This window comes from Diabrotica virgifera, chromosome 7 (genome assembly GCF_917563875.1).
Source record: "Diabrotica virgifera virgifera chromosome 7, PGI_DIABVI_V3a".
Taxonomy (NCBI): Eukaryota; Metazoa; Arthropoda; class Insecta; order Coleoptera; family Chrysomelidae; genus Diabrotica; species Diabrotica virgifera.
The window spans coordinates 41,760,698-41,783,505 of NC_065449.1; the positions used below are offsets into that span (position 1 = coordinate 41,760,698).

At 32.0% G+C, this 22,808-nt stretch overlaps 2 protein-coding genes across 2 annotated transcripts in view; one reads left to right on the forward strand and one right to left on the reverse strand.

Moving 5' to 3' along the window:
- LOC114333498 (probable G-protein coupled receptor B0563.6) overlaps positions 1-22,808 on the forward strand; it is a 258,384-nt gene that overhangs the window by 43,094 nt on the left and 192,482 nt on the right. The window lies entirely within an intron of this gene.
- LOC126888861 (uncharacterized) overlaps positions 17,753-22,808 on the reverse strand; it is a 46,318-nt gene continuing 41,262 nt past the window's right edge. Inside the window, exon 2 of the mRNA XM_050657286.1 lies at positions 17,753-18,802. Coding sequence (XP_050513243.1) covers positions 18,527-18,802 — 276 coding nt within the window. The 3' untranslated portion in view covers positions 17,753-18,526. The remainder of the gene's footprint in view (positions 18,803-22,808) is intronic.

Sequence of the window (22,808 nt, forward strand, 5' to 3'; positions counted from 1 at the left end):
ACTACCAAAGGTGTCCGCATATCAACCAAAAACGTGCGTTCACTACTGTATATCAAGAAATTTACTACCAACGTCTCTGTTATTGAATATATCACCAAGTACAGGGCAATCTATTTAAAACTTATAAAATCGGCTAAAAAATTGTATTATCAAAATCGTCTCAGAAGCTCCAAAAGTGTTGCAAAAGAAACTTGGTCCATAATAAACGATCTTCGAAGTAAAACTCACACAGCTCAAACATTTTCCCTTCCAGACCCAGAAAATCTAAATGAATACTTTGTTAATGTGAGTAAAATATAACATCAACTATTGTGTCACAACAAGATTTCATTTCCTATCTCCCTAATTCAGGAAAGGTTTCGAATTCATTCTTTATAAGACCGATTGGTAAATCTGAACTGATCCAAACAATCAAGAGTATCAAAAGCAAATCTTCCTGTAGTACCGATGGACTATCCATAAAAATTTTCTCAAATCTCCCAGACAATGTGTTGGGAGTCCTCATCTCTCTAATAAATGATTCTTTTGAGAAAGGTAAATTTCCAGAGTGCCTAAAGACGGCCATCATTATTCCTCTTCATAAGGGTGGTGAAAAATCTATTGCCTGCAATTATAGACCCATTGCATTACTACCGGTACTCTCCAAAATTATTGAAAGACTCATAAAAGCCCGACTTATGTCCTTTCTCGTTGATAACAAGATTTTATCACAAAATCAGTTCGGCTTTTTAAATAATAAATGTACCACCGATGCCATGTTTTCTGTGCTACATGAGGTTTATCAAGTATTAAACAATAATCTCCACACTTCCACTGTTTTTTGTGATTATGCCAAAGCTTTTGATTGTGTAAATCACGACATTTTGATAAAAAAACTAGATTTCTATGGAATTCGAGGTATTTCTTTGAACTGGTTTCAATCTTACTTGGAAAATAGGAAACAACTGGTTAGAGCAAATGATACAGACTCTAGTCTCAGAAATGTTGTATGTGGGGTACCACAAGGTTCAGTATTGGGTCCTTTACTTTTCCTTATCTTTATTAATGACATCACTAGTTTAAAAATCGATGGAAAAGTTTTTCTTTTTGCTGACGATACCAGTATCACTTGGAGCAACTCAAATATCGCAACTCTTCATGCTACTATAACTTCTGATCTACTCACAATAAAATCCTGGTCAGATTCTAATTTACTCTCTTTTAACGTAGATAAAACAGTCGCATTACCCTATAAAGGAACTCTTCAACACTTACCTCTTCATAACAGCCAGATCAGTATCGTTGATTCTGTAAAGTTTCTTGGTATTTTTTTAGATAGCAACCTTAAATGGTCCCTTCATATCGATGTGTTAAGCAAGAAACTATCCTCAGCTTGCTTTGCAATAAGACCTGTCTCGAAGGAAATGGATTTAGCCTCTTCCAAAATAACATACTTTTCATTGTTCGAGTCCCATCTTCGATATGGTCTGCCTTTTTGGGGTTTTGGTACAGCTGCCCAATCCGATGTTATTTTTAAATTGCAAAAAAGAGCAATCAGATATCTGTTTGCCCTCAGAAGAACAACACATTGCAGAAGCTACTTTAAAGATCACAGAATTCTAACATTACCTTCTTTATATATTTTAGAAACTGTTTGCTTAATTCGTAAACATCTACATGTCTTTCCAGAAAGACCTAGACATGACTATTCCACCAGAAATTCTACTTTTGACATCTATTTACCGATCCCGTCCAGCGAGTTAGTAAAGAAATCTATATTATATTCTGCAAAAAAACTATACAACCATCTCCCTCTACAACTTAAATCTGCAACATCTTTCCATAAGTTCCGTAAAATGACAAAAGCCTATTTATCTGAAAGACCATATTATTAAATAGCAGAGTTTCTTAACCAATAACTAAGAAATTACAGTATTCTTATGTATAAGTAGAATCTTAATCTATATTTGAGTGTCATATGCAGCAGCATAACTTATTAAATCACTTATTAAATTTCTTAAGGTAGATTACGCAATTTGCAATTTTTTTTATATTTTGCAATAGATTGTTACTGATTTTTATTTGACTTTATTATGTTTAATTTATATTGACGATTTGTATAATTTTAGTAAATTGTATTTGTTATTGTTTTTATTTATGATTCTTGTAAGCTTTGTCTATAAAATTGTTAAATTTTTCATGACAATAAAGCATATTTCTATTCTATTCTATTCTATAATATAATATAAAAATAAAATAATATTATTATGTAATATACTATATATTATATAATAATACATTATATATAGTATATATAATATAATATTATATTATATATTATATGATACCTAATATAAAAAAATATTATATTTTACATTTTTTACGATTATTTTTAAAATTTCTCATTATAACTTGTTTCGTCTACATTTAGGTATACATTATATTATATAATAATAAAAGCTTATTTTGTTTACTTTAAAATGGTGCATTACAAGACATTTTAGGATTATTTTTGAATAAGATATTATTTTTCAAAATGTAATAAGTACTTGCAACGATTTTTGATTTTAGTATTATTTTTTAAATTTCTCATTATAACTTTTTTTTTCTTGTATATGAATATACTATATATTGCTCAATAAAGAGAGCTTGCTTTCTGTTCTTTAAAATGGTGTATCATCTATATTTAAATAATGGAAACCGAGTGATTCTTTGATATTTTTTACCTGTATTATTTAAAATTATTTCTTTTACAAAAATTACATAAACATTAGTCTTAGAAAACACCACTTTAGTTAAAATTATTTAAACGTTGACATTTAAAAAATTTTCAAAATCAAAGTCCATCTGTTCGTTAGCATTAGCTTCAATATCTTCCTCTGACACTTCAGTTATTTTAGAGTTCCCACAATTAGTACCCATGCACATGCACCCTTTGCAGAATATTAAACAACTAATTCCTATCTTCCTACAACCGCAGATTTTTGTACATCCTTTGGTACATTTACATGCTATTTTTTCAAGCAAAGCTTGTGGTGCAGGAGCTTTGACAGCAAATATTGAAATTAATCCATATTTTGAAGTTTGCCCGGCCGAGTCACGTGGATCGAAAGTATTACCTATAAAAAAGAAGATTTAATCATAACACACAATCACATAAAAAAGTTATAATGAGAAATTTAAAAAATAATCCAAAAATCAAAAATCGTTGCAAGTACCTACTTATTACATTTTGAAAAAGCATATCTTATTCAAAAATAATCCTGGAATTTTTTATAATACTTATAAAACAGAATAAGCTTTCATTTTTATTATACATATAATATATACCTAAATGTAGAAAAAAAATTATAATGGGAAAGTTAAAAAATAATCGTAAAAAATATAAAAACTCGTTAAAAGTATAAAATCTTGAAAATGATAACCTCTTTAAAAGAAGTCATACAACATTATACAGTAGAACATTTTAAAGGTAATTGATTTCTATTCTTCTTACATGTACCATTGCATATGCCTAAAGCTGCGTAGAAAAAATTACAGAACAATATTAGCGAAATAACAAGGAAAATTGCCCAAAATTTATGTGATTGGCGAAATTTGAAAAATCATATTTTGAAAACTGTAAATCCTAATGACCTCTAGTAAACATCATTTTAAAGAGAAAATGTGTAACTTTCTTTTCTGTGAAGCAATGCCTATACCTATATCCCCGTGGACAAAAGTTATGGGACAAAAAACAAAATTTCTTTCTTTTGGGTTTCTTTGTGCTTTTTCTTTTGAATATATTTTAGTAAAAGAAAGTATCTTTGACTTTCAAAAGTTATATTTGGATAGGAAATTTAACCAGGAACAATTTCTGTGTAGACGTATTTGTACCAAAAGTGCATAGAACTCACCCTAATGTAACCTGTGCCCAGGGACTAATTCACCCATTTCTCAAAAACGCACCCCTTTAAATGGTAGCACTCCGCGGTTTTTTCATATATAGAGATTCATTGACCATATCAAATAATAAAACCCCGTTAACGTTGTAGTTCCTTTCTATAGTACATAATCAATAGCCTATTTATAGATACCTGGAAAATCATTTGGTGTATGTAATTTAGTTACCAAAAATTCTGCATGGTTTATAAATTAGTGGGACGATAAAATAGGGCAGTCAATGTGGTTATTTGGCTCCGAATTCCATCCTACTCATCGATTTACTTCATATTTTCACAGTAAGTAGAGAAGAGCTCAAGAAACAAAGTCTACCCTACGTTGATGTGCGCTTTTATCTAGGGGGTGGTTCCCACCCCTTCTCGTGGGTGGAAAATTTTTTGGTTAAAATAACCACGGAAGTAGCTAGAGAACCAAATTCTAAGCAAAATTCTATAATTTTTTTTGACAACGCAATACTTTTTAACTATTCGTGGTTAAAAATTTGCCGTTTTCATTGAAAAATGACACCTTTTCGGACGGTTTTTTGCGTATATCTTAAAAACTATGCATCTAATGAAAAAAACTATACAGAATATTTTTGCAGCTTATAAAAAACAAAGAGATTAGGTCCTTAATAAATCTTCTAGTTATAATACAAAAAGAGATATGGTAGGTGAGAAGAGTTTTGTGGTGCATGCTGAAATCGGTGTATTTAACTTGAAATAAAAGAGAAACGGTCGATTTTATGTGAATAATGCTACCAATACCTTTTGTAGCTCTTCGAAGGACCTTTAAAATGAGCAATATTAAATGTCGATTACATCCAAACTGAGCGAGATATGCTGCAAAAAATTGATGACTAATGTATTTTAAGAAAAAATGAAAAGTGTATTTAACACCTCACCCATCAGAATTTAAATGCATCGTTTTTCTTCTACAAAACTTTTTATTATAGTGTTAATTCTATGTTCAAAAAGTTGGACGGGTTTAAAATGTATGGTTTTTTAAAAAAACTAAGATCAAATTATCTAACAATAAAACACTGAAAACGTTTGTTTTCTATACTTCCACAAAATTTATTATAACTAAGTGACTACAGCTGTTTCGGCAGAGTGCCTTTCTCAAGTGATATAGTTTACAATGTGCTTGCCTTTTTAAGTCTTCAACTGAAGAGGTTGAGGAGTGGGGAGCTGTTTGTCTCGAGTTGGTCATTCAGAATTATATCTATATTTTTCAGTTTATTAATTTCCATAGATTCTAAAAAAGATAGCTTAAGGCCTTTATTTTGCATATGCAGAATCTGAAACTCTTCATTGAAAGAATGATTATGATCTAGAAGGTGAAGTGCGTATGTAGAAGTGTCTGTTTTTCTATTGTTGAATGCCCTTTTGTATTCTGCTAGCCGTTTGTCAAAAGTTCTGCCAGTTTGACCGATACGTTTTCGGACAGTCACCACAAGTTAGTTTGTACACACCACTCTGTAGTTGCTTTCTCTTTCGGCTTTTATTGTTCTTAATATATTTGCTTAAGTTGTTGTTAGTTCTGAAAGCTGGTGTTATTCCCTTCTTTTTTATGTATCTGGCTATTTTTGTTGTTATCTTGCCAGTATATGTGAGAGAGCAGAAGGTACTGGGTTCTTTCTGTGGGTAGATACACTAATTTCAGGGCTTTCTTATGGAGTTTTTGGTTTAAAATTTTTTTAACTGTTTGTCGTTATAGCCGTTGTTTACTGCTATTTGTTTAATGATGTTTAGTTCTATCTCGAAACATCATTAAACAAATAGCAGTAAACAACGGCTATAACGAACAAACAGTTAAAAAAATTTTAAACCAAAAACTACATAAGAAAACCCTGAAATTAGTGTATCCACCACCACAGAAAGAACCCAGTACGTTCTGCTCTCTCACATATACTGGCAAGATAACAACAAAAATAGCCAGATACATAAAAAGAAAGAAATAACACCAGCTTTCAGAACTAACAACAACTTAAACAAATATATTAAGAACAATAAAAGCCGAAAGAGAAAGCAACTACAGAGTGGTGTGTACAAACTAACTTGTGGTGACTGTCCGAAAACGTACATCGGTCAAACTGGCAGAACTTTTGACAAACGGCTAGCAGAACACAAAAGGGCATTCAACAATAGAAAAACAGACACTTCTACATACGCACTTCACCTTCTAGATCATAATCATTCTTTCAATGAACAGTTTCAAATTCTGCATATTCAAAATAAAAGCCTTAAGCTATCTTTTTTAGAATCTATGGAAATTAATAAACTGAAAAATACAGATATAATTCTGAATGACCAACTCGAGACAAACAGCTCCCCACTCCTCAACCTCTTCAGTTTAAGACTTAAAAAGGCAAACACATTGTTAACTGTATCACTTGAGAAAGGCACTCTGCCGAAACAGCTGTAGTCACTTAGTTATAATAAATTTTGTGGAAGTATAGAAAACAAACGTTTTCAGTGTTTTATTGTTAGATAAAATGAACTTCCATCAAGTAACGGTCGAATACATCAATTATAAGAGCAAATTATCGAGCGCATTTTTAAATTTTATTAAAGAGTACCGAAAAAGTTAATGAGCTGTAAACACGTAGTGTCTCGGCGCTTGATATTTTGTCTATTACCAGTGAAACTACCAGTTTTTAATTATAGTTAAAGTGATCAAACTAACTTTAAACTGTAAGTTTTATACTACATACATTATCTAATCGTATATTTGCGTATTTAAACCAGTTTTGTTAGTTTATATTCCTGTATACTACACCAGTTATTGTAAACAGACACAGGTTTATGGATTATAAACAATTTACCAGTTTTGTTTTTTGCGGGAAACGAAAGTAATTAGTTTCGGTAGTACCGTAAATAAATTATCAATATGTCATCAGATGTTACTATACAGGATGTCCCAGCGAATAAATCTTATTCTACCGCAGCTTCACAGCAAATTTTTTTCCAGGAAAAGAAAACGCAATACTTTTTATCGCTATTAATAATACACCACTGCAAGATTATCTTATTTCTATAGGTAATTTAATAAATCCCAAAAATATCTTATTCTCGTCTCGCCTATCTAATAATCGAATATGCATGTATTTAAGTAGCAAGCAAGCTGTTGAGGATTTTATGACAAACTATGGTTTTATACAGGTAAATGGAGAAACAGTCAGGGCCAGAAGGCTCATAACGCCTTCAGAAAGAATAGTGCTATCAAATGTTTGTCCAACAATCCCACACGAAGTAATCATCCAAGAATTAAAACATCTCGGCCTAAACTTAGTTTCTCCAATCACTTTCCTAAAGATCAGTGCCTCCCTTCCAGAATATAGCCATATAAAAAGTTTTAGAAGGCAAGTGTTTATTAGTCCGCATAACACGACGATCCCAGATTCAATTCTTCTGAATTATGATAATACTAATTATAGAATATTCATTTCGCAGGATAGTATGACATGCTATATATGTAAACAAATAAATCACATTGCTAGTAACTGTCCAAGCAATAAAAATTCTTCTTCTCAGCCTTCAGGACCCGTAACTCCCCCTACTGTTCAATCTTCTGACTTTCCTACCATTGCTGGTAATCAAGTAGACCAAACTTCTAATAATGATCAAAATAAAAATACCGAAATATTTCCACAAGTATCCATACCAAACACCTCTAACCCTACATCAGTGGAAATTATACAGCCCGTTTCTGAAGCAACCCAAGATTTAAAAACTAACGAAAATACTCCACTGGAGTCTTCTGCTACAGCCGAAAATATAGAGATAATTTCACAGACTTCACTAGCGATCACGAAAGAATCACCCTGTCCCTCCACCAAACGAACCATAGAGGAAACTTTATATCCACCTGTTGAAAATGTCGTTGATAATCAAACATTTCTTCTTCCTGCTCAGCCTCATAAAACAAAAACTCAAAAGAATAAAAAACCTAAACGCTCATTACCTATCCCCGAATCACTTGAATCATATCTAAGTAAACAATCAACACCGTCCATTTTAAGCTATGACCAATTAATGATGCTTATTGAAAATATTCAAGGCAGCCAATCTCCTATTGAAATTGTTAAAGAATTCACATCTGATTTCCTTGGTCTCGTAAATTTGCTTACCGTCTCTTATCAATATATTCCAGACAGAGCCACAAAATATCGTTTTACAAGGCTAAAAACCCTACTGCTACGTTTTCTCGGTGAAGAAGCTACTACTGAGAGTGAACTCTCTTCAACTGAAACATAACATTCAACTCAATTTTACAGTGGAATGTTGATGGGCTTTTCCATCGCTTACCAATGCTCAATATCATTCAATCAGAACACTGTCCCGAAATTATATGTCTACAGGAAACTAATCCTGTATCTTCTAACCCATATTCGCAAATACATTTTACATGCTTTCGTAAAGACCGAACTAACACAGCTCGCGCAAGTGAGGGAGTTGCAATTTTAGTACCACTTAATTCGACTTTCCCGCAGTCGTTGGAGTTTCACTTATCTCAACAAAATGGTAGAATAGTCAACTTCATTTGGACTCCTTGGAAATGAAGATGCAGACTCAAGTGCGCGTAGTGCAGTGACTGGTGCGGATTCAGAAACGGTATTACAATATGCCCCTAAATACTTGAAAGTGTTGTTAAAACAATATGTGTTAAATGACTGGCTCGATGAATGGCAAAACTCAAATTTAAAACTTAGATCAATTAAAGACACAGTAAAAAGAGTCAAAATAGTTTATACAAGTTGTTATGAGCAAGCAGTTTTCAACCGCCTACGACTAAGCCATACCAGGCTTACTTACTCATATTTGTTCTCAAGATCTGAACCACCTATTTGTGAATCGTGTAACACACAAGTAACTGTCAAACATTGAATGCCAAAATATACACAAGAACGTATTGATTTTAATATCGTACAAAATATGTCTGTTCTGGGTGCCAATAATAGAGAACCAAAAATTTAATTGACTTTTTAAAAACAGTTGGTGTATTCAATAAAATATAACAAGTTTTTGTAGATAATGCATGTAACCTTACCATTGTACTATACTTATATTGTACCACATTTTTGTTTAACCTATGTATTGTTCCGTCGCTAATAACCATTAGGTGGATGCGACTTTTTCTTAATAAAAAAAAAAAAAAAAAAATTTTTCTTAAAAATCTTCCTATTTCTCCATGTAACTCGAAAATTATAAAATCTACGAAAAAAAGATAGCACAGAAAAATGTAGGGTTTTACTAGGTAAAAAAACTGTTTGTTTTTTATTATTATATCTCTTATCATTTTTAAGTTACATGTAGAAAAAGAAAATTTTTAAGAAAATTTAAAAATGCGCTCTATAATTTGATCCTTTTTTTTCAAAGACCATTTCTTCTAAACCCGTCCAACTATTTGAACATAGAAATAACACTATAATAAAATGTATTGTAGAAGTAAAGTGATGCATTATAATTCTGGGTGGATGAGGGGTCAAATAAACTTCTCATTTTTTCTTAAAATATGTTAGTCGTCATTTTTTTGCAGCATCTCGCTTAGTTAGAATGTAATCGACCTTTAGTATTGCTTATTTTAAAGGCCTTTTCAAGCACTACAAAAGATATGGGTAGCAGTATACACCTAAAATCAACCGTTTTCTGTTATTTCATGTTAAATACACCGATTTGTACATGCAAAAAAAAACAAACTCTTTTCACCTATATCTCTTTTTGTATTATAACAAGAAGATTTACGAAGGAACTAATCTCTTTGTTTTTTTATAAGATACAAAAAGGTTTTATATTGTTTTTTTTTAGTTAGATGCATAGTTTTTAAGGTATTCGCAAAAAACCGTTCGAAACGGTGTTATGTTTCAATGAAAATGGCCAATTTTCAACCACGAATAACTCAAAAACTGTTAAGTTTAAAAAAACATTATAGGACAGTTTTTGCTTAGAATTAGGTTCTTTAGCCACTTCCGTAGTTATTTTAACCAAGAAATTTTCCACCCCCGAAAAGGGGTGGGAACCACCCCAAAGATAAAAGCGCACATCGGCATAGGGTAGACTTTGAATTAGGAGATAAGTAGAGGCTATTTCCAAAATTTCATTAAAATCCATGCAGTAGGATAGAATTCGGAGGTAATATCCTATTCTTGCTCCCATTGACTGGCGTAAAAGAGAAATAGAATGACATTATAGCATGCTATTCAATTCATAACCCTTCTCATTATTAATATAATCTCTCAAAAAAAAATATCAAAAAACAAGACCTAGTATAAACACACTTATAAATAGAGTAAGAGCCCGTGGCAGCTAGGCATTCCATATTTAATCAAAGCTGAAAGTTTCTCTGGGCATGCCCCCAACACAGGTAAAAACGATCATCGACAGTGGCGTAGCTGAAAATTGCGGGGCCCCCCCGCGACAATTATTGTGGGCTCCCCGCCCGCCCCCGTATTATAAACATAACGACAACTAATAACAGTATAATTACTAAAATATGTGTAAATGACAATATTTGGCCTTTCTTTAACCCTTAAACGCCCAAGGGTGGGTAAAAAATGTCCACCTAATGCGTATTCCCTTGAAACATATTTATTACGTGTTTTAATTTTTTAAAGAAATTATTTATTGTTAAAAAGACAGCCCATTATCGAATGTTAATTTGGTTCTACCAATATTTTTGAAAATAAAAGCAGCATCTTGAGTTAAATATGGATGGGCATAAAAAGTGCACCCTTGGCAAAACTTGTTACTAAAGGTTTCTATATAATTTCTCGTTGGTAGGAAGATAATCCATATAATTATCGATGTATAATTACATAATCTACATAATTATCCGCCAATGAGGAGGCTGAAAGAAAGAATATGGAGAAAATCGACAAATCTGAATTACTGGTATGCTAATTTTGATGTACATTGTAATTTTGTTGTAAGGTTTGTAAATTGTTTATATTAATATTTTAGAAGATGCTGTGTTTAATAAGCATAAGATTCTTAAGTTTAATCCATTTTCAACAACTCTCAATAAATATAATAGCTATTTTCGAGGTGGACATTTTTTACCCACACTTGGGCGTACATGGAACCTAAAAAATGTTGGGCGTTTAAGGGTTAATAGGTTTAATAATATTAGTTAGTGTTAATAGATTTTCTGGGAATAGACGTGAAAACCTATTAGACATGTATCTTAATCCGACAAACCTATTAGTAAGTTGTTGCAATATTATATCTAAATTTACATTGAAAACATTAACTACAAAACTTTTTTGCTTAAAGTTACTTTTTCGTCGCAGCTGAGCTCATCGTAATATTGTTGTATACGTTTATCCGTTTATTTTTAAATTCCGGTATAATACCCCACTATTCTGCTATTCCTGCTGCTTTTGCTAAAGTTTCGGAAAACGAATTTCTCATTTCTAAAAGATTATCAAGAGTTTTTTCAAAAAGTTGAAGGGCGACCGTTAACTCTGCCGTTTCAGATTTCAAAAGTGTTGATGTTAGATTAATAAGGTTATTAAGAGGAAAGAAACATTTTGACGCCTGTCAAAATTTTCAATGTATTTTAAATGGTATAATTTTTTTCAAATCCTGAGAAAACTAATAAGTATTTTTGAAAAATTTAAACGCAAAATTAAAGATTATTTTATTACCGAGGGCCGAAAGTCCCATAGAATGAATAAAAGTTTCTTTTGAATGAAATATTTGAAATTAAAAATCACACTCTCTTAGTTTTTCACCCCTGTAACTTATTAAAATAAACAATATAGAAGTTTTCAGGGACTACCGGCTCTCGGTAATAATGTAATCTTTCATTCTGCGTTTAAATTTTTCAAAAATACTTCGAAAAAAAAATGAATCCCATTTAAATAGCATTGAAGCCGAAAGTTCGTACCCATCCCCTTAACGACAAATTCAAAATTATTCATATGCTCTAATAATGCTTTAACTTATAATTTTTCATCGTTTTTTAGAAAGCAATGAAATTTTCGTTAAAGATTTCATTACTTGTCGGAAAGCTCGACGCAAAGCCATAACAGCATCATGTCTGGATGACCACCGGGTTTCACATAACCTTTTAAGTGTTGGCAAACGCGATGGATCCAAAGTCATAATACTACATAGTAATAGTACATCCTTGCACTAAAAAAACATAATCTTTTAATTACATCCTAAAAAACCAACTCCTGTACACCAGCAACGGCATCATTCAACACTAGGTTCAGGTTGTGTACGGAAAGGTACTTTGATTGTATAAATTTTAAAATTCCATTTACAAGACCTTCCACTTTGGTCTAACATACGAATAAATTCCAAAAAACTGTCAACAACTTCTGCTTTAGAAGACAAATTATTTTCATCGCAAGTTACATAACGGAAAATAAAATTAAGCTGATCGTGTTTTGAAATATCTTGAGTGGTATCAAGAATTATTGAATAAAAACAATTTTTTTTTAAATTAATCGATTTGTTTTCAGTTTCTTGAGCCAACAAATTTACAAATTCGTTTTGTATTTGGGGGCCCAAGTAATTTGTTTTTTTAAGTTATTGTTTTTATCGATTAATTTAGCTAAAACAGGATCATACTTAGTTACTAAGAGAACCACCGACAAAAAATTACCTTTTTGGAATTCACTTTCATCTAAACTACCAACATGTCCACGAAAGTACGAAACTCTAAATTGCACCCGAAAACAGTAAGAGTTACGTCAATTACCCGCTTCGTTATTTCCTTATTCAAATTCAAATTCCCTATTTTGATGCTTATTAGGAAAATTTGTTTTGGTCCCCAATTTAAAGATAGTAGAAATATTAATGCTTTGTTCGGCTTGAATGTGCTGGCCCAGAGATGCATGGACATGAATCAGGATATGTACTTATGTTTTGTAGACTTTGAAAAGGCATTTGATAAAGTTCAATATAAAAAGCTTGGAGATATATTAAAAAGCAAAAATATTGACAGTCGTGACATGAAAATTATATCTAATATATATTGGAATCAAACTGCTAAGGTAAGAGTTGACAACCAGGACACCCAAGATATCAAAATACAGAGAGGAGTCCGTCAGGGTTGCGTGCTGTCTCCACTACTTTTCAATGTCTACAGTGAAGCGGTATTTCAAGAAGCGCTCTCAAATTCAATAGAAGGTATATCTATGAATGGAGAAGTTTTGAACAACTTACGTTTTGCAGACGATACAGTAATAATAACAGATAACAACAATGATTTACAGAACGTAATGCAACGCCTTAATGAACGCTGTCATGAGTACGGACTGAAGATGAATTTAAAGAAAACTAAATGCATGATCATAACTAAATCAGCACACGTAAACATCCAATTAACTATTGAAGATACTGTGATTGACAGTGTGGATAACTATAAATACTTAGGAACATGGATAACATCAAATGTAGACCAAACCAAAGAAATTAAGACACGTATTGAAATAGCACGTGCATCATTAATTAAACTTAAAAAGTTTCTTTGTTGTCGGGATATAAGGTTAGAACTACGCCTAACGATGCTTCGATGTTACGTGTTCTCTACTCTTCTTTATGGCTTGGAAGCGTGGACGTTGAAACAAGTCCATTTGAATAAGTTGGCCGCCTTTGAATTTTGGTGTTACAGAAGAATCCTACGAATATCATGGATTCAAAGAATGTCGAATATGGAAGTAACTAGAACGATAGGAAATCAACCGGAAATAATACTAACTATTAAAAGACGAAAACTTGAGTACTTCGGACATGTGATGAGAGGGCAAAAATACGCATTATTACAACTTATTATGCAAGGCAAAATCCGAGGAAAGCGAAATGTGGGAAGACGAAGAACATCCTGGCTTAAGAACTTACGGGAATGGTTCGAATGCAGTAGTGCAGAGATATTTAGAGCGGCAGTCAACAGGGTCCGCATTGCCATGATGATTTCCAACCTTCGATAGAAGATGGAACTTAAAGAAGAAGAAGAAGAAATATTAAGCTTGAAGGCTTTAAGGGGCCCCTCCTAACGTCGGGGCCTCCCCGCCTTGCCGGCCTATCAGCTACGCCACTGATCATCGAATACTGACTTTGGATCGTGGTCACTTGAGCAGGTAACAGGTAGCGAAGGTGTGTAAAATATTATATTACTTTCCTTAAAATATAAAAGCTGAATTTTATATATGTTACTTGGACTGCTATCAAAAGATAATTTTTCAGTAGCCGGACCGTTTCAATGGTTTCATCACCTTGCCGGACGCATTTAAAGTCTACTGTAGGTACGAGCGCGAGACTATATGCACTCTAATGTATATAGACCGGGCAGTATCGTCGCCCCCGCTAGCGAAATTATTCCGATTCGATTTTTTTGCACAAACTTACTCAAAAAGAGGCCCTTATAGCATATCCATAGGGTGCCGGGCGGTGCCGTGGTCGAAAAATTGTTTAAACAATTTTTTTAAACAAATTCACAAAAATAATTTTTTTCCTTTCGAACAAATTTTTTTTAGATAATTTGGGAGATTCTGAACAAAAAATGTCTCTTTTCATTTTTTTCTAAAATTGATTGTTGTCGAGTTATATGCGATTAAACATTTGAAAAATGCGAAAATGGCTATTTTCAAGTCTTAAGGCTATGGGTACATAATTCGCAAATATTTTACGTGTATCCCTACTTTTTCTGTCTTTACACGGAAAATTACGTGTAGTAAAATTCACACTGGTATGGATATGTAAACATTACTAGAATATCATTCTACTTGAAAATGTCATCATTAATTTAAAGAGATGGGTTTTGAATGTTCTTGGATAACTGTTATTTTTATAATTGGAAATTAATAATTCAGTTAATAAATGTGATAATTTTTTCACTAACTATGTATTCAGTGATTGTAATAATTTATTTGTACAACAAAGACTAATACTCAATCGAGAAAAGAAGAAAAGTGATTTTTTAATAATATATTGTTATGGAACGCTTACAATTTTAAACATCTTTAACAAAAAAATACTTGGATCACAGAATATATTATCCTGATGTATTATCTGCTTGGATCTTCCACAAATAATACACAATAAATAACATTTTATTAAGTTCACGTCTTAAATCAATTATTTATCAAATCACTATATTTCAATAATATTTAATCAATAACTCAACATATTCCCGATGCAATGTCAAATATTTAAAATTGTCACTGATTGTCAGTGTCTGACTGACAATATATGCTGACAATATTATATTCGGATGAGTGCGTTGTAAGACAAAGATAGATTTGGAAAATATTACCACGGCATTGTGTTTATTTTTTTCGAATCCTGAAAAAACCAATAAATATTTTTGAAAAATTCAAACGCAGAATGAAAGACTAAGTTATTGCCGAGGGCTGAAAGTCCCTTAGAATAAATAAAGAGTTTATTTTGAATGATATATTTGAAATTAAAAATCACACTAAATTTTCTCTTAGTTTTTCATCCCTGTAACTTATTAAAATAAACATTATAGAAGTTCTCAGGGACTTTCGGCCCTCGCTAATAACGTGATCTTTCATTCTGCGTTTAAATTTTTCAAAAATACCTATTAGTTTTCTCAGGATTCGCAAAAAAGTAATCCCCATTTGAATAGCATTGCAGCCGAAAATACGTACCGATCCTCTTAATAACTCGAGTAAACATTATTATTATGAAATTCAAAAAGTGACCAAATCAAGTTTCAAACCCCTTCTTCGAGGTTCTGAAGAGATCTTTGTGATTATTTTATTACAAAGCTGTTATTTTTAATTATTAACAATTATCGCTATAGTCCAGGATGTATCCGTCGCCCCCGTTAGTGAAATTATTCCGATTCCATTTTTTTGCAGAAACTTACTCAAAACGAGGTCCTTATAACATATCCACAGGGTGCCGGGCAGTGCCGTGGTCAAAAAATTGTCTAAACAATTTTTTTTAAACAAGTTCACAAAAATATTTTTTTTATTGCGGACGATTTTTTTAGATATTTTTTTTCGATTTTTCTCTAAAATTGATTGTTGTCGAGTTATATGGCCATTTTCGCATTTTTCAAATTATAAATCGCGTATAATTCGACAACAATCAATTAAAAAAAAAATCACAAGAGACATTTTTTGTTCAGAATGTCCCAAATTATCTAAAAAAATTTGTTCGAAGTGAAAAAATTATTTTTGTGAATTTGTTTAAAAAAAATTGTTTAAACAATTTTTCGACCACGTCACCGCCCGGCACCCTGTGGATATGTTATAAGGACCTCGTTTTGAGTAAGTTTCTGCAAAAAAATGGAATCGGAATAATTTCACTAACGGGGGCGACGATACATCCTGGACTATAGCGCTAATTGTTAATAATTAAAAATAACAGCTTTCTAATAAAAGAATTACAAAAATCTCATCAGGACCTTGAAGAAGGGATTTGAGCCTTGATTTGGTGACTTTTTGAATTTCATAATAATAATGTTTAATCGAGTTATTAAGCCTTGAAAATGGCCATTTTCGCATTTTTCAAATTTTTAATCGCATATAACTTGACACCAATCAATTTTAGAAAAAAATAACAGGAGACCTTTTTTGCTCAGAATAACCCAATTTATCTAAAAAATTTTTGTTCGAAATGTAAAAATTATTTTTGTGAATTTGTTTAAAAAAATTGTTTAAACAATTTTTCGACCACGGCACCGCCCGGCACCCTGTGGATATGTTATAAGGACCTCTTTTGAGTAAGTTTGTGCAAAAAATCGAATCGGAATAATTTCGCTAGCGGGGGCGACGATACTGCGCGGTTTAATACGAACGAGTGAGATAGTGACTTCCGTCTACTGCGATCTTTTAGTGCGCATCATCAGTCGTATTATTTATATTTATAGATTATACATATTATTGTACAGGGTGTAACAAAAGTAGCGGTACGATCGAATTTTTCGAGAAATGAACATCCGATCAATATAATATCAACATTAATAGTTTTTTAAAGTCTATCAAATGATATCAAACACGCCTCCTCCCCCCCCATATCAACTCCTGGAGGTGAGTGAGATGGGGGTAACTTTAAAATCTTAAATATGGACCCTCCATTTTTTATTGCAGATTTGGATTGCTCATTAAAAAATAAGGAATATTTATTGGAGACCTTTTTTGGAATTGATGATAGATGGCGCTGTACTTGGAAAAATACGATTTATTAGCGCCATCTATCAACGAATTTAAAAAATGTTTCGAATAAATGGTAATTACTTTTTTATGAGGTATTTAATATTTTAAAGTTACCCCTACCCCACCTCCAGGGTGTGCAAGGTGAAGAAACCATTGAAACTGTCCGGCTACTGAGATATTATCTTTTCATAGTAGTTGAAGTAACATATTGACGGTCTAATTCTAATAGCCCGTAAGCAACCAATAAGGATAGACATATTCAGCGAACGATATATTGAAGTTTTTATACGGTTTATGAGTTTCTTACTCTCAAATTTGTTTAAAATTCTTTTAATTTTTGGTAATATGTAGACGAAAAATGCGAAAATTTACCGTTTTTTTATCTTCATTTGTTTATAACTATGTATATCATCAAAATCGGCTTCAGGAAACATATAGGTTATTATTATGGATGTCCATACTACTCAAAAAAATTTGGTTTCGGCTTGGAGGAGGTTGTGTCACCAACAGGATATTGTTTTTCCTTATTTCTCTGAACTAGATATGAAACCTGCTGGTAAAGAAATGCTCAGAAACCCTATAAAGATCATGAAAACTATTTTGTTTTTAAGAACAGCTCAGCTTTTCAGCAAGATTTAATATACTAGCTTTTTGTAAATAAATAAATAAAATAAATAAAAATTTTGTTTATAGAAGATAAAACTAAGCTAGTTTTAGATATAACATTTATTATAAACCCATGTGAAAATTAAAACTATAAATTTATGCAAAAAGTTACAGTAGGTATATTGGTCGGCATTTTTTATTAGTTAATCAGTAACGTAACGACCATTGATTGAAATATTAATATGGGCCAATTAGGCCTGGATCCCGCGTACCAAAAAAAGTTAATTAATAGTAAGCTGAAAATTTGTCTTAACGGTCTTTTGTCAGCTTAACGGTCTGACAAACATTGATGTTCGGGAACATTGGAACAGGGGAAGTTTTACTTGTGGAACAGGTTAAAAATTTGGAACGTCCCACTACGAAAACGTACCATGTATTTTATCGGACAGAACTTCCAATTGTTTTGCGACCCTTTCATTAAGCTCTCATGCAAAAATTGGACTGCTATTTATCACCTGTCATAATTCCTGTCATTTGCATGTTCTACGTCGTGCCGGACTTATTAAAATGTCCAGTTGTTGATATACCAGTCTGACTTTTGGATGAGAGTTAAATGAAAACGTAGCAAATCAATTGCAAATTCTGTACGACAAAATATATGGGACGTTTTTGTAGTCTAACGTTCACAATTTTTAACCTATTTCACAATTAAAACTTCCCCTGTTCCAGTGTTCCCATACACCAAAGGTTGTCCGACGAGACACCGTTAAGCTATTAACAAATATTCAGCTTACTATTAATCAACTTTTTTTGGTACGCGGGATCTAGGCCTAAATTCATCAATCAACGATACGATATAACGCGGCAGAGACGTTATTATTATGGAAGTCCAACGAATACAATATCATCGTCATCCACTGGAGGTTCTGTAGTCGTTGTAGTCGTTGTAGTCGTTGTAGGACAGATAAATCTATTAGGACTATACAGACTGCCTTGTATCGTAAGTGTAAATGGACCGAAATGTTCAAAATAACAACCGTCTGAATTTCTGCGATATCGGCGGTTTATGGTTTTTACTTGGGTTTCTTCATTGTTTAAATAAATATGTTCACCTTGCTGTGGTTGTGGCAAACCATTCGCCATGTCAAACAGCAACTATAAATAAAAAATTATTTAAACTAATATCAAAATTAATCGTAATATATAGTATATTATTCAACGAGCATATAATGATGGCTATTACCCACGATGAGTGGACTCATCTAAAATGAGTCTAAAGACAAAACGAAGATTTAGTAGTAGTGAAAAAATGCTATAGAGCAAAATTGCTTAGAATTAGTCATTTTATTTATTTCCAGATTTATTTTGATCGTATATTTTTTAACCCCACATAAGAGGTTAAACTCACTCCTATGACAAAAGCACACATCGACCAAGTATCACTTTTCTTCTTTGACATGTTATCTATGTGTATGCTAAATTTCATGTCCGTCCAAGCGGTTCTTTAAAATTTGTAGCAAAAACTGTGATTTAATGTACTATAAGCTGCTAAGGGCAACAGACACAATAAATCACAATCGTAAAGAAAACTAAATCACTACTCCGATTTAAAATCATTTTTAAAAATTAGATGTAATTTTGGCTGTGAAATAATTTCTTAATTGTTATACCTAAATAAAAACACCACAATTTAAGAAAACAAAAACAATTATCTCGGCTTCAGTTGGTCGTAGAAAATTTTTATTTTGTTTTAAATCTTGGTTTGGTCTTCAGCAACAATAATCTGCAAGTTAGAAACTCATACGATGTATAGAGGCCGCTTCAGTTCTAAATGTTTATCACGAAATTTGCCCCCTTATTATCAAACCCTAAACAAGAGATTGAAAAATGTTTTATGCATTTATTTACATAAGAATAAATTAAGGAGAGTGGATTAACACTACAATTTTTTTTTTCTAAAAGTTATAACCTTCGTCATTTTATCTCTCGGGATAAACAATTTATAATATCTAAGCAAAAAGTTCACTAATCGGGTGTTATAATTTTTTTATTTGGAATTGAAAGGTATTTATTTAAAGCCTTAAAGAATAAAAAAAATTTTACAATCAATAATGTAATTGGTAAAATCCACCATTTTGGACATTTCGCAGGCTGTTTTGCAATAAGAGATTAGCGAAATTAAACTTGCCATAGTTTAAATTGTAGGTTTTTTAATTTAATACAACTTTCTATTTAAAAGTTTTTCTCTAAAATGAACTTTAAGTTTCAAATTTAACAAATAAAACACGTCATAAATAACACACCGCACAACATTTTTGGTTACATTTTAGTAGAAGTTATTCCTGGCATCGTCCCTTACAACACCTGATAAATTATATCCTGAAATCGACCTATTTTTCACCCACGGCTTGGACTATTATGCCAAAAATAAGGAAAATAGCTATTTCCACCTACCTTTATCGAAACTATACTTTTCCGGACTTGATTGTAGGGAGCAAAGTTGTACTTTTCCTCTCTAGGAAGGAAAAGTAAAAGTGGCGTCATGGTATTTCATTCATGAAATATAACTTATTGACGCCCTATACAATATCTATTTTCTATTACGTAAGTATCTGTAATCTGTACATTTTAACGTTTATTTATAAAACACCCTGTATTTTGCAGAATGGTAAAAAACAGTAAATTGTTATTTTGATTTAACAATGTTTACGTTAATAATTTGACTCATATTTGACAGTTAACAGTTATATTGTACCTACTTGTTAGTTTTAGTTCTAATACATTTTGTTGGTTAGTTACATAAATAAATTAAATAAAAATGAAAAATTACTTGCTATTTGAGGAAGGTGGAAAAACCATATGTATAACATGGGAGTAAAGTGCCTTTTCCTCCCTTGAATGATTACTGCCTGACGCGGGAGAAAAAGTGCTACTTTTCCTCCCGAGAACGAAATTTACTACCAGACGCGTAGGGGAGGGCAGTGATAATTCAAGGGAGGAAAAGGCACTTTACTCCCATGTTATACATATGATTTTTCCACCTACCTCAAATAATAAGTTATTTTTTCATTTTTAAATAATTTATTTATATAACTAACAAAATTTCTTAGAGAACTAAAACTAACAAATAGGTACAATAGGACTGTCAACTGTCAAATATACGTCAAATTATTAACGTAAAAATTGTTAAACCAAAATAACAATTTACTGTTTTTTACCATTCTACTGACATACCATGACGTCAATTTTACTTTTACTCCCTAGGGAGTAAAAGTACGACTTTGTTCCCTACAATCAGGTCAGGAACAGTATACTTTCGGTAGAGGTAGGTGGAAATAATTATTTTCCCAACTATTCCGGAAAGTGATACTTTCACGCACGAGATTTCCGTTGACCCGAACGACGCGATAGCGGACTCGCCGATGTTGCGCCTCATAGCGCGTCATTAAAATATCGATATCTTAACCAAAAATAAACTTACGAACATTTACTTAAGCTCAAATTATTCCTTTTGAGTTTTTCTATCATTATTGTTAATTAAAGTATAAATGTTTATAGCTCAAATTTACTTGAAACCCTTATAAACAAATTAATGTACAATTTTTTTAAGAAAATTATTAATTCAAGTGGATATAACTTTAAAACAAATGAAGATCAAGTAACATAACAAACTCTGTTTGGAAGCCTATTAATGAAGCTTTAAAATGAGACCTTCTAAGACTCATTTGCATACGTAGAAGCCGAGTTACGATCGATAAAGCTTCGAAAAATACTTATTTTGCAATTTGCAATTTGCATTGTGCACTAATTTTACAATATGTTGAATTCTAATTCTTGGATTTAAGTTTAGTAAACGTTTTTCTCTTCATTTTTTATTGACGAACAAATTTTATTTGAAATATTCTGTTTTATCTCTTTTAGTTTATGAGCCAGAGTCTTATAAACAATTTATAAACAATTAAATTGTTTATAACAATTTTTTGACCACTCGGATCGAAATCCACCCTCGAAATTCGTAATCAGCAGCCAAAAATCCATAAGAAACCGTTGAGTTTGTACATCAGAATTGAAAAGGACACGGTGACCCCTCTGGTGCCTAGACTATTACGAACAATATTTTTTTTCTAAAGGTGTATGGTTGGAAAAGGCCTCAAAAAATAGAGTAATATCAACTTTTATTTAAGAGTGAAAATACACAAAATAATTCTTTGACAAGATTGTCAAAACCAAACTTTCAATATAATTGGTTACCATGACGAAGATATTCGTTTCCATGACGACGATTCAAAAATTGTTATTGTCTACTGATTCAACTTTTGAATATTATGTCAAAATAATTCTATATATACATATATATTGATGTGATCTTGATTATTGATATGAGATAATATTCTTATATGTCATTTAATTTAATCAATGCATTAATCATAATCTAATTAATTTACCAGATCACATATCAATATGTTTTCAATCTCAGGGCGAATTATAAAATGAATTACTTACTCTCGTGGCTTCTAAGTATTTCTCAATGGTTCCTAATCGGGATAGGAAAGAAAAAAGTAAAATAATACACACATATGGGTTACAATTATAATCAAAATATTGTTTATTTTATTTAAATGGCAATCACTGCTTAATATTTGCTAGATCTTATTATTCTTAAACATAATATTTACGAATGGGAATCTTATTTCCTTTTGGTTTCCAATTGAAAGTTTTTATTAACATTTAACTATTAGGATTTATTAGCAACAATTCTATTTAAGTTTGATGAAGCTTTTCTGATATTATTTATTATGTTCTTCAATTTATAATGTGGTATTTAATATGAAAAACCCATACATTCATGTCCAAACAAATGAGACTGACCTTTTTCTGGTGAACTGAGAATGTCTTCACACAAGACCCGTTTCCTGCTATCCTTGGCTGCGATCAAAACCTCGTCCTGGCTTTCAGTAATGTTCTCCTTTGAAAACTAGCTCGTATAGCTCTCGTACCTGCTTCTGTCGTGATGCTGTATTCTACCTTTTTCGAAACTGCAATCAGCTACCGGGACACTCTTGGCTCAAGGAGGTTCTTTTACTCTCAACCTGGCCTACCTCTCGTTCCACGATAGATACTCCACCCTCACGGAACTACACCGGCTTTCTCACTCTCCGTA